General features: G+C 53.9%; 1 protein-coding gene across 1 annotated transcript; it reads left to right on the top strand.

Annotated features, from left to right (window-relative positions):
- Positions 1-1,958: 1,958 nt before the first annotated feature.
- On the top strand, positions 1,959-11,263 carry MIIP (migration and invasion inhibitory protein). Its single transcript, XM_068986515.1, has 10 exons — positions 1,959-2,081; positions 3,690-3,873; positions 4,093-4,428; positions 4,867-4,948; positions 8,151-8,259; positions 8,347-8,399; positions 9,122-9,251; positions 9,401-9,497; positions 10,591-10,725; positions 11,008-11,263. Exons 2-10 carry the CDS (start codon positions 3,760-3,762, stop codon positions 11,092-11,094), a joined length of 1,143 nt encoding a protein of 380 aa, XP_068842616.1. The 5' UTR covers positions 1,959-2,081; positions 3,690-3,759; the 3' UTR covers positions 11,095-11,263.
- Positions 11,264-12,195: the final 932 nt, after the last annotated feature.

Below are 12,195 nucleotides of genomic sequence, written 5' to 3'. Positions count from 1 at the left end.
CTTCTCCAGGCAGAGACATCTCATAATTCTTTCCTACTTCCAGATGAGCTATTTCAAATCTTAAAAGATGATGCTGTGAAAGTGCCACACTCAATATGCCAAAAAGTTTGGATAACTCAGTGACGACAGGACTGGAGAAGGTCAGTTTTCATTCCAACTCCAAAGAAAAGCAATGCCAAAGAATGTTCAAACTACTGCACAACTGCACTCATTTCACATGCTAGCAAACTAATGCTCAAAATTCTCCAAGTGAGGCTTCAGTAGTATGTGACCTGAGAACTTCCAGATGTTTAAGCTGGATTTAGAAGAGGCAGAGGAACCAGAGATCAAATTGCCAACATCCGTTGTATCATAGAAAAAGCAACAGAATTCCAGAAGAACATCTACTTCTGCCTCATTGATTACTCTAATGCCTTTGACTGTGTGGATCACAACAAACTGTGGAAAATTCTTCAAGAGATGGGAATACCAGACCACATTACCTGCCTCCTGAGAAATCTGTAAGCAGGTCAAGAAGCAACAGTTAGAACTGGACATGGAACAACAGACTGGTCCCAAATTGGGAAAGGAGTACGAAAAGGGTGTATATTGTCACTCTGTTTATTTAACTTATATGCAGAGTACATCAAGCAAAATGCTGAACTGAATGAAACACAAGCTGGAATCAAGGAAATATCAAAAACCTCAGATATGCAGATGATACCACCCTTATGGCAGAAAGCAAAGAGGAACTAAAGAGCCTCTTGATGAAAGTGAAAGAGGAGAGTGAAAAAGCTGGTTTAAAACTCAACATTCAGAAAGCTAAGACCATGGCATCCAGTCCCATCACTTCATGGCACATAGATGGGGAAACAATGGAAATAGTGAGAGACTTTATTTTCTTGGGCTCCAAAATCACTTCAGATGGTGACTGCAGCCATGAAATTAAAAGATGCTTGCTCTTTGGAAGAAAAGCTATGACCAACCTAGACAGCATATTAAAAAGCAGAGACATTACTATACCGACAAAGGTCCGTCTAGTCAAAGCTATGGTTTTTCCAGTAGTCACATATGGATGTGAGAGTTGGACCATAAAGAAAGCTGAGCACTGAAGAATTAATGCTTTTAAACTGTAATGTTGGAGAAGGCTCTCGAGAGTCCGTTGGACTGCATGGAGATCAAACCAGTCAATCCTAAAGGAAAGCAACCCTGAAATTCATTGGAAGGACTGATGCTGAAGCTGAAACTCCAATACTTTGGCCACCTGATGCGAAGAACTGACTCACTGGAAAGATCCTGATGCTGGGAAAGATTGAAGGCAGGAGGAGAAGGGGATGACAGAGGATGAGGTGGTTGGATGGCATCACCAACTCGACGGACACGAGTTTGAGCAAGCTCCGGTAGCTGGTGATCGACAGGGAATCCTGGCGTGCTGCAGTCCATGGGGTCGCAAAGAGTCGGACACGACTGAGGGACTGAACTGAAGTGCTTATTAGTATAGTGCCTACTGGCACAAAACAGGCAAGATAAGTACATGAAAGTATGAAAGCTTGAGTCGCTGGCCGCCGCCTACCCTCCTGGGTCGAAAAGCTAAAACTTCCGCAACCAAACAAGAAAGAGACTGAGGCCTTGTCCGGACCAATAGGAGCCCGTCTTCTGGGCTCCAGAAGACGCCCGCCGCATTCTGACGATCGAACCAGGGTCTCGGAATTGACCAATTAGCGTTGAGCCCCGCCCCAATGTTGAGCCTGCTGCTTCTGATGCGAAGTAACGGCTCCCAGGAGCGTCTCGGCTCCGCCCCACGTCTGGCCAATCAGGGCGCCCGGATCAGGCCCCGCCCCCCCAGTTGGTGACGCGTTAGGTGGGCCTGGCGGAACTCTCGGCAGCGCTGGCTGCGGCAGGCAGCTTGATTCCCCGACTTCCCGGCGGTGAGTGCGGAAGTGGCAGGCCCCGGGGTTGGAAGGAGTGGTTGGACGGATTGCTCCACGTGCACTTCCACGGAGCGTCCTGGTCCGGTGATGGGAAAGAAGAGGGAGGCTGAGTCTCTCATTCCCGGGAGGGGACCTCCCGCCCTTGTGTTCCGCTGCACTGCCGCTGCCTCAGTGTGTGTCTCTTTTGAACGTTGCCTTCCCGTCGCCTTGGCGCAGCTATAGCTTTCCAGAGAGCCCCAGAGCCGGAGGTTTTCTCTCTTTAACGCTGTGCGAAAATGGAGGCCAGAGTCGTTCAGTCAGATGAGGGCGGGGACCGGGATCAGGCTGTCTTCCCCACTTGTCTGCACCACCCACCACTGTACTCGCATCTCCACTGTTCTCCCTTCCCTGCGTGGGTGTATGTGGGGGGCGGGTCTCTCTGCTTTAGCCCTTGCAGCCGGGCCTTGAGGAGGGGGCCCCGATATGGGTGGTCCACAGGTGAGGAGTGTGGGTGGAAGGGCTGGGGTCAGGGCAGGGTTTCTGAGAGCAGGTTGTCTGACTGGACCCAGTGTTAGAAAGGGATCGTGTGTACTGGGGGAGGCTGAATTTCTAGTTGGAGGAATCTGGGCTTGGAGCTCAAGAGAGAAGATGAAGCCTCTTCATCTAATCGGCTGAAATCTCTTCCAGAGGCATCAGTGTGTCCTTGAGCCCAGATCCCTGGGAGGCCAAAGGCTGGAGAATGAGCAGGTGGCTTCCTAGACCCCTCTCCACACTGTTTGGGGAAAGGTTGTCATAACCATGGACCCTGGAGCCAGATTTGGGTTCAAATCCTGGCTATGCCACTACAAGCAGTGTGACTTGGGGCTAGTATTTTAATTTCTCTGAACTTCTTCATTTGTTAAAAAGAAAAAAAAAGAAAACAAGAAGAAGAAGGGAGGGCAGGAGAGAAGGACGAGTCCCTTCAGAAATCTGATTTGTGTTGAATTCGAAAGTTATAATGTTTTACATTTGTAGACTTGCCCTAATTGTCCACTGTAAATTAAGGTGTTGTTGTTCAGTCGCTCATTCATGTCCGACTCTTTGTGACCCCATGGACTGCAGCACGCCAGGTTTTCCTGTCCTTCACCATCTCCCAGAGTTTGCTCAAACTCACGTCCATTGAGTCGGTAATGCCATCCAACCATCTCATCCTTCTCCTGCCTTCAGTCTTTCCAAGGATCAGGGTCTTTTCTAGTGAGTCGGCTCTTCGGATCAGGTGGCCAAAATATTGGAGCTTCAGCATCAGTCCTTCCAATGAATATTCAGGGTTGATTTCTACAAATTAAACTAGTCATAATTTCATAGTTAAGGTTGTTAAAGGGGAGAGATTAATCTCTTTTGACATGTCAGGAAACATGCTCTGGCTAGTTTAACAATAATAAGAATTTATTGAGCGCTCATTGTGTGTGCCAGGTATTGGACTAAGATTTTCTTTTAATTAAAAAATATTTTGGCGGGTCTGAGTGTGGCATCTTAGTTTCCTGACCAGGGATCGAACCCGTCCATGCCCCTTGCATTGGGAGTGTGGAGTCTTTAACCACTGGACCACCGATATAATATACATTACCCCCTTTGGTCCTTACAACAGTCTTATGAGGTTGATGGTATTATCGTCTGTTTGGCAGGTGAGGAAACTAAGGCATAGAGAGGTTAATTAACTTGCCTGAGGTTTCCCAGTTAGGGAATATCAGAGTGGGGATTTGACTCTGGCTCTGAAGGGCAGCCTCCTCAGTGCTGTCATGCTCTCTGTCTTGGCTTCAGGTAGGAGAACCCAGCCCTGAGGGCAGTCTGTGGTCTGGGAGTCGGTGACCTCTGTCGTGGAAAGCCCAGGATGGTGGAAACCAGGGACTTAGTGCAGCTGCGGCAGCTCAACCTGGAGCTCCTGAGGCAACTGTGGGTCGGGCAGGATGCCGTGCGGCGGTCCGTGGCCAAGGCAGCCTCAGAGGTAAGCACCTTGGCCAAGTCCCAGGGGTGAGAGAGGGGCTGCCTAACCCTCAGGTCAGAATCCAGGCCTTCCAGGTCCTCTTACGCAGTGTGCCCATTTTACTGATGATGAGAAAACTGAGTGAGTTCCAGCATGGGAAGGTATGGCCTGGGACACCGCAGAGGCTGAGCAAGGATGAGGAGCGGGTGGGTGGCTGGTGACCAAGCCTCTCTGTTCCAGTCGAGCCTGGACTCAAGCAGCAGCTACGACTCGGAGGTGCCATCGTCCCAAGAGATGTCCTCAGTTGCCTCGAGAGCCTCCTGCCTACAAGATGCCCACCCTGGTGACCCCTGTGATAGGTACTGGCCTGGCAGGGCCAGCTCTGGGATGAACTCTCTCCTACCTGCCAAATGCCTACACCAGGAGACCCTGGGCCTACCGAGGCCCCACTCACCTCCCTTACTGGCCATCTCAGACTCAAATGACCCAGAGCTTTCAGCAGAGCTGGACAGTCCAGGAACCCAGGAGGCCCAGGCTCTGAGGTCCATCTTGGCTCGACAGGGCACGTTGTCCAAGGTAATGTGGGAGAGTGGGGCAGCCATTGATGGGGCTTCCTTGAACCTCAGTTTCTTCTCTGACAGATGCACTCACAGGCAGCTTCCCTTCCAGGGTAAGAGACTCCTGGGAGGTGCTGTGAGTCATGTCCTGCTCAGCCTGAGTGCTTGATAAGTTGTGGCCATTAGTTTTTCAGAGAGCACTTTGGGAAGAAGGTGACCAGCCCCATTGTGCAGATGGGAAGACCGAGGTTCAGAGGACAGACTTGTTCACAGTCACAGATGGTGGGGAGAGTAAGGGGTAAAACTCTTATCCTCCAGCCCCCAAGCCCTCAGCTGAACCCTGGGGCCTATGTCAGGGTGTAAGTTAAGACATAGCCCCTTTCCTTCCCTCAAGGTGGGGCCTCCTTTGGGCCGGGCCTGCTGGCACAACCTTGTCTCTCTTTGCCTCCCTCCTCAGCCAAGAGTGACCAAAAAGGAGTCTCCAGTGCCTGAGAAGAGCTGGCGCCTGAGACCCTACCTGGGCTATGACTGGATTGCAGGTGTGGCCCTCCCCAGGGCCTGGAGATTGGGGGTGGGGGCCCTAGCTTGCTTATGCACCTGCCTGAGCCCCCACCAGGTGGGAGCATCTTCAGTACCACGTCTCCTGCCTCGGCCCTTGGCACAGTGAAAAGCACAGAGACGGTGTTCGCCGAGTGTTTGTTGCATGAATGAGAGCTGCCTTATTTTTTTGGCATTTATTGTGTGCCAGGCCCTGGGAAACTGTATGTGTATCGTCTCTTTACGTTTCCCTCCCTCCCCCAGCAACCTCAGTTGCTTCCTGGCTGAATGCCCTCTGGCCTCTTTCCAACCCCATTATCATCCATTTTTGACTCAACAGCCAGAACGAATTTTGAAACCTGGGAATCAGATCATGTCATTCAGAATACCTAGCGCTTAGTGTGTGCGCTAAGTCACTGCATTTGTGCCTCACTCTTTGCGACCCCGTGTAGCCTGCCAGGCTCCTCTGTGCATGGGATTCGCCAGACAAGAATACTGGAATGGGTTGCCATGCCCTCCTCCAGGGGATCTTCCCAACCCAGTGATCAAATCCAGGTCTCTTACGTCTCCTGCATTGGGCAGGTGGATTCTTTACCACTAGCACCACCTAGGAAGCTAGCACTTAGAGTAAATCCAAAATTGTTATCTAGACTTCTGAGGTAAGATCTGGCCTCTGCTGGCCTGGTGACATAACCTCTAACCATCTATCTTCTGATTCTTTGCTCCAGCCTCGTTGGCCTCCTTGCTGGTCCTTGAACCAGCTGTGTGCTCATGGCCACCTGCCTTTGCACTTGCTATTTGCTTTGCTTTGGTGGTGTTGTGCAGCATGTGGGATCTTAGTTCCCCGTCCAGGGATTGAACCCATGCCCCCTGCCTTGGAAGCACGGAGCCTTAACCACTGGACTGCTATGCAAGTCCCTCTTCCCTTTGCTTTGAATGCACTTCCCCAGATTCACACCTGCGGGTTCCTTTTCATCACCAAGCACTCAGCTCAAATATTAGGTGCCTTGCATGAGCACAAGGTCGGAGGAACACCGCCCCTGCATCCTTGCCTGTAAGCGTCAGCTACTTTTGTGTTCTTCGTTCATTCATTCTCAGAAATCATCTTGTTTGCTTGTTTCTTGTCTGCCTCATGAGCTCTGTTGGAGCAGGGGCCTGGCTGTCTTTTTGTTGCTGTGTTCCTTGAGCCTAGAACAGGGCCAGCACACCAACACTGGTTGAAGGAGTGAGTGGACAGCCTTCAGAGCTTGGGCTATTGGATCATTTTCATGAAGGAGGAAACTGATGCTTGGAGAGGTTGAGTTCCTGCCACAAGGCGGGGGCTCTGTGAGGCTCCTGGGCCCCTGCGGAGGGGACATGGTCCCTGTCTGCCAGCTCACCGCCTTGCTTCCTGTCCCTGGGAAAGCAGAGGCGCCTGCCTCGTTCCTGCCCTGTGTCCGTGTGCACCTCTCTCCTCCTTTCTGAGCTCCTGTCTCCAGCCTGTCTGTGCATTTGTGTGCTTGGCCCCATTCCTTCTTGATTCCCAAAGCTCTTGCTTCCTGTAATTCTCTCCTGTCCTCCCTCCACCATCATTCTGCTCCGTCAGCCTATGAACACTGGGAAGTATTAATGAGAACTGATTTCACGGAGCACTTGTCCTGTGCTGGGCCCTGTCCCAAGAGCTTTCCTACCATTAACTTCTTGACTCTTCACAGTCATCTGATCAGGTGGATACTATTACTGTCCCTATTGACAGATGAGAAGGCTGAGGGCCAAGAGACTGAAAAGCTTAGCAAATCTCACATCCGGTTGGGGTAAAGCTGGGAGTATTAATGAGAACTGATTAAGTCTGTGACTTCCCCTCCTGTTTCTAGTTAATACCCATGTTCTCTGCTTTTCTTTATCATGAAACGCTAAAGGCCATCTTGATTCACCATCTCCAGTTTCTCTCCCTGACTTTTTCTTAAAATCAGGCTTTAGTCCCTGACACCACCCCAGGTTAGCTGTGACCACTGCGTTACCAGCTCCCAGCTGAGTTCTCAGTCCACACACTTTTTGGGCCCTGAGTAGCATGGACACAGCGACCACTCCCTCTTCCCTCCCCGAAGCTCTTTCTTCCCTTGGCTTCCAAACCTGGGCATCCCCTGGCTGTTCCCCACTTCCCTGGTAGCTCCATCCGGTTTCCTCTGCCGGATCTGCTTCCTTGTTCCAACCTCCAAACTCCCTAGGCCCCGTCAGTGTTAAGCCTCTCCTCGCCCTCTTCTCACCCAGTTAACCCATGCTGCTCCTCTGAATTCCAGACTTGTGTATCTGACTTTCTTCTCTGCCTGGCTCATTAGGTGTCCTAGACTAATCTCAGGTCCAAAATCAAGGCCCTGACTTCCACGGCTCTTGGTCCACCCTCCCATAGTCTTTCCTATCTCTTGGCGGCAGCTCTGGCCATCATCTGGAGATCAGCCTTGATTTTTCCTCTCCTTTTCATACACCCTGGTAGCCCTGCCTTCAACATATTTCTAGAATTCACCGTCTTGTCTCCACCAGGATGCCTGCAGTAGTCCCCTAACTGGTATGCCTGCTTCTTCTCACCTTGCTGCAGCCAGAAGAGGAGTACTCTAAAAGCACATGGCTGATGTGATCATATCACTCCTTGTCCCCAAACCCATCAGTGGTTTCCCAGTCACATCTCCTCAACTCTCACTGCTCTGCGCATTTCACCTCCTGAGTGTGATTCCAGTGTACCAGCACACACCTGCCCCAGGGCCTTTGCATTTGCTCTCTGTCTGCCTGGGATGTCCCCATGGCTCCCTCCCTCCCTCATCAGGTCTCCACTCAGGTGTCACGTCCTCAGGAAAGCTCCCTCTGGCCCCTCTGCCGGCCAAGCTCAGTTTCCTGACTCTCTTTCTCTCCTGCTTCCTGATAGGTGTCGCCTTTCCACTTGGTATCTCAGGTTTGTTTAGCGACTGGTTTGTGGCTGCATTAGAATGTAAGCCTCAAAAGGGTGGAGGCTTAGTCTGGTTGCTGTTCTTTCCCCAGCACGTGAAACACTGTCTGGTTTGTAGCTGGCGCTCTATAAATACTTTTTGCACAGACAATTGGGTATGCATGTGTCACGTGAGTTGCAGGACTCCTCCAGGTCTGTACGCGACTCAGTGGCCTGGATCGCCAGTGCTAAGCACCCCCTGCGTCTTGGCCACACAGCAGCTCCTTTGTGCGCTGTCCCCCCAGGGTCCCTGGACAATACCTTTGCTGTCACCAGCAAGCCTGAGGCCTTCTTCTCGAAGCTGCAGAAGTTCCGGGAAGCCAACAAGGAGGAGTGTATTTGCAGTGGCCCTGGGTGAGCAGGGGCAGGCACAGGGTGGGCAGGGAGGCTCAGGCCTGCTCGCCTTCTTGCCCTGGCCTGCTCACCCTCTCGCCCTCACAGACCCCACTTCCTAGGCCTGCAGGAGAGTGATGCCATGGAGGAGGACCATGAATGTGAGTGTAAACACTTGGTTACCCCAGAGCCCAGCCAAGGCCTGGGGGCCTGGGGAAGCAGCTGAGTGTTGAGGACTCAGGGAGGGAGCCTGGTGTCCCGACAGGGCATGGTGAGCCCTGGGTAAGGGGTGGGGGTGAGCTGAGGCCTGGCCTCATGGGGAGTAGGGCCAGCCCTGTGCACTCGCTGCCAGCTTCCCCAACCGCCTTGTTTCCCACATGCCCCGCACCCCCTTCCTCTCCTCTCTGCATATGGGTCATCTGAGGTGGGTGGGTTCTGGCTCAGTCACGTGAGCATCTGAGTCTATGTTGTGGGTTTGTACATGCAGCGTATAGTGTTTGTATCCATGTATGTATATGCGTGTGTGAGGTGTGTTCACGTGGACATATATGTGTGTGCACTGTGTGTGATTACAAGTATAAACACACCGTATATGTCCACGAATGTGACTATATGAAGCAGTGCTCTGAGTGTGCACAGATGACACTTGAATGTATGAAGATGCCAGCACGTGTGCACACATGTGTCATGCTTGAGTAGAAAGCGGTGCTCAGTGTCGTTGTGTGTGAGCACGTGTATGTGTGCACACTCCGTGTACACGTGGGCGGGCCTGTGAATGTGGCCACTGGGGCTGTGCAGGGGCTGGTGGGCCTGTGTGGTTGGGGTCCAGGGGGTCTAGGTTCCCTGGCTGAGGAGGGACTTCTGCTCCTCTCTGGTCTCACAGGCGTGTACTGTTACCGTGTCAACCGGCGCCTGTTTCTGGTGCCTGCGGATCCTGGCACCCCCTGCCGCCTGTGCAGGAAGCCACGGGCCCAGCGGGGTGCGGGGACCCTGGCGGAGCCAGCGCAGGTCAGGTGAGTGGCCTGAGTGGGCAGGACACCCAGGGGAGTCGCAGGGGCGGTGGCAGAGGGGAGCAGAGCCTGGGGCCCATGGTCTTGGGGGCAGGTCGGGCATCGCAGCCTGGAGAGACCTGCAGGAGCGCCCCCACTGTCGCCACCCCCAGGGTGAGCATCCCACTGTCCGTCCTGGATCCCCCGCACCGGCACCACATCCATCGGCGGAAGAGCTTCGACGCCTCCGACACACTGGCGCTGCCCCGGGTGAGGATGGGGGTAGGGCTGCCCCCTGTCTGGCCCAGTCCTCGGTTGTGTCCTGAGGCCCAGAGAGGGCCAGGACTGTCCCAGAGCCACACAGTGACGCTGGGCTCAAGGACCCCAGTCTCTGGAGTTCAGACTGGGCCACTCACGTCACCTGCGCTGTTCCTGTTCCCTGATGGAGGTCAGGCTCCCCACCCACCCCCCGTCTGCCCATGAGCTAGCATAATGCAGAAAGGTCTGATTTCTCATGCTTTTGTGTGCCGTGTGCACAGTCCTCAGGGGGTTTATCTTGTGGGGTCAAGCAACAGAGAGTGCAGTGGCGGTGGTTTAGTTGCTAAGTCGTGTCCGACACTTGCGACCCCATGGACTGTAGCCTGCCAGGCTCCTCTGTCCATGGGTTCTCCAGGCAAGAGTACTGGAGTGGGTTGCCATTTCCTTCTCCAGAGAATAGAGGTCCTGCTGTTATTCCAATTTACAGACGAGGAGACTGAGGCAGAGGGGAGGTGCCTTTTCCATGGTCAGCCAGCTAGAACTTGGGGTCTTATACTTCCATGATGCCTCCCCCATAGAGCCATCCTTTGTGTCTTCTGGGTAGGACAGGGGTCAGTGGGGACCCCACTCACTCCCAGTTGAGGCCGAGGATGCTGGAGTGGAAGCAAGGAGAAGGAGTACTGAGGAAAGTCCGTTCGCTCATCTGTAAAATGGGTCCAGTGTACTGTCCTCAGGCTTATGGGGTGAGCGGGGGGCAGGTCAGTGAGTCAGTACTTGTTAGGGGCCTGGAGCAGAGCCTGGCACACAGGATGTGCTCCATCAGCATCCACAGCCTTCCCTCCACCCATCTGTGGTTTGGGTCCGCAGGATTAGAAAAGGGAGGCCCGGCGGGACAGTGGTGGACACAGACCTCTGCCCTGGGGGCGCCTCAGTCATGGGAGACACTGATTATTTGCGGGGGGTCCCTCCACCCTCATGGGGGACACAGCCCTGTCCTAGAGGAGGCTGCCAGTCCGGAAGGAGAGGTGCAGCCCCTCCCTGGGCTTGCCTGGTCAGTGGGGAGCCCCGCCCCCAGCCAGGCACCTTAATCCCTTGCTCTCCACAGCACTGCCTGCTGGGCTGGGACATTATCCCTCCGAAGTCTGAGAAGAGCTCAGCTCCCAAGACCCTGGACCTCTGGTCCAGTGTCTCCTCTGAGGCCCACCATCAGAAGCTGTCAGCCACCGGCTCTCCTCACCTGGTATGTCCAGGGTGCCCTGGGAGGGGCAGACACCTTGGAGCAGCCTGGGGACTGCAGAGTCTCTGGGGGAGGGGCGCAGAACCTGGAAGCCTCTCTCTGTGGGCTCCCATATCCCTGGCCCTGACCCCCAGCACCTCTCCAGTCTCCACTGCTCCCCACTGGCTACCCCACCATGCCCTGGAAGCTGACCCCAAGTCTGAGATCCAGAAGGGGATGAGGCTGCATATGGGGGGAACCCATCCCAAAGAGGCCCCCTCTGAGACCTTTCTCTTCATTCCTTAGGCTGTGCCAATGCAGGTCCCACCCCCGACCCCAATCTGGTCAGAACCCTCCATGTCCCGGCCCCGCTCCCCCCAGCCGAAGCCCTGAGGACTGGCCACTTGGAGGTGAACAGTGCTCCTGCCGTCGTTTCAGCTTCACCCCTCTGGCAGGGGTGCCCACGAGAGGGGAGCCTTGCTCAGTCTTGGCTGGAGGTGGACTCAGGCCCCACCTTCCTTCCTAGGCTGGGCCAGTGGGTGGGCCCCGGCCTGTCTCCTTCCTGGGGACACAGAAGGGGACCCTGGGGTTGGGGTGAGGGGATTCTGTGACACATTTGTAAGTAAAGCTCAGTGCTCCCTGCAGCCCCAGATTCCCACATGTGCCGGGTCTGTCCTGCCGATGCCCTTAGAATCTCAGAGGTGCCCTGGCCTCAGCCTGGCCCTCCTCATCTGGGGAAGGACGCCTCTGACAAGCGTGTGCTGGGTGGAGTGGATCCAGCACTGAGTGTGGCACTTTTGGGGGTGAGGGTCCCCAAAGCAGGCTGGGGTCAAGGTCAGCATTAAAAGGCCCCCTCAGCAAGGGGCTTGGGGTCTCAGGCCAGCCCCTGTAGATGAGGCTGAAGCTGTGACAGTGGGGAGTGAATGAGCCCCTCCTTCTTGACCCCTGACACCGGGGTCCAGTGATAAAGGAATGCTCTTAAAGTTCCTAGGTCCCGTGGCTCCTTTATTTCCATTTCAAGCCCAACCCTAGAAACCATGGGTGATTCAGAGCCCCAGCAGGGACACCTGGGGAAATAAAAGGCCAGGAGGGTTCAAGTCAGAGGCAAGCGCTCACCTCTGCCCTCTTGAATTAGTAAGCAGCACCTGTCTTTCCCCCTACATGTTGAATAATATGAACTTTCTAATTTGTAAGATAAAAATGGAATAGCTGGGGAACCTAAGCCCAGGGAAGGCATGTGCTTTTTCTGAGGTTTCTAGCTTAGAGGGGTGGAACTAGGGCTGTGGTCTATGGCTCCCACCTGGAGCTTGTGAAGCTGAGAAAACCTTTCCCACCAGTCACAGCACATGTATTAGGATAAGCGAGGCTGTGCTGCAGCAACAAATTAACTCCCAGATTACGGTGGTCTGACATAAAGACCTATTTCTTGCTGACTTGCTCACACTACCTGTTCGTCATGGGTCACAGTGGGGCTTCTATTTTGACATTGTTTTT

Source organism: Capricornis sumatraensis, chromosome 14 (assembly GCF_032405125.1).
Source record: "Capricornis sumatraensis isolate serow.1 chromosome 14, serow.2, whole genome shotgun sequence".
Taxonomy (NCBI): Eukaryota; Metazoa; Chordata; class Mammalia; order Artiodactyla; family Bovidae; genus Capricornis; species Capricornis sumatraensis.
Note: the sequence above shows the minus strand (reverse complement) of the source record. Positions and strands in the feature narration are given on the sequence as shown.

Excerpts from the sequence above, each read along its gene's own strand:
- MIIP (XM_068986515.1), top strand. The coding sequence starts at position 3,760 with ATGGTGGAAACCAGGGACTTAGTGCAGCTGCGGCAGCTCAACCTGGAG. Across the intron at positions 8,400-9,121 it reads CATGGAGGAGGACCATGAAT|GCGTGTACTGTTACCGTGTC; the intron begins GTGAGTGTAAAC and ends CTGGTCTCACAG. Across the intron at positions 10,726-11,007 it reads CCACCGGCTCTCCTCACCTG|GCTGTGCCAATGCAGGTCCC; the intron begins GTATGTCCAGGG and ends TTCATTCCTTAG.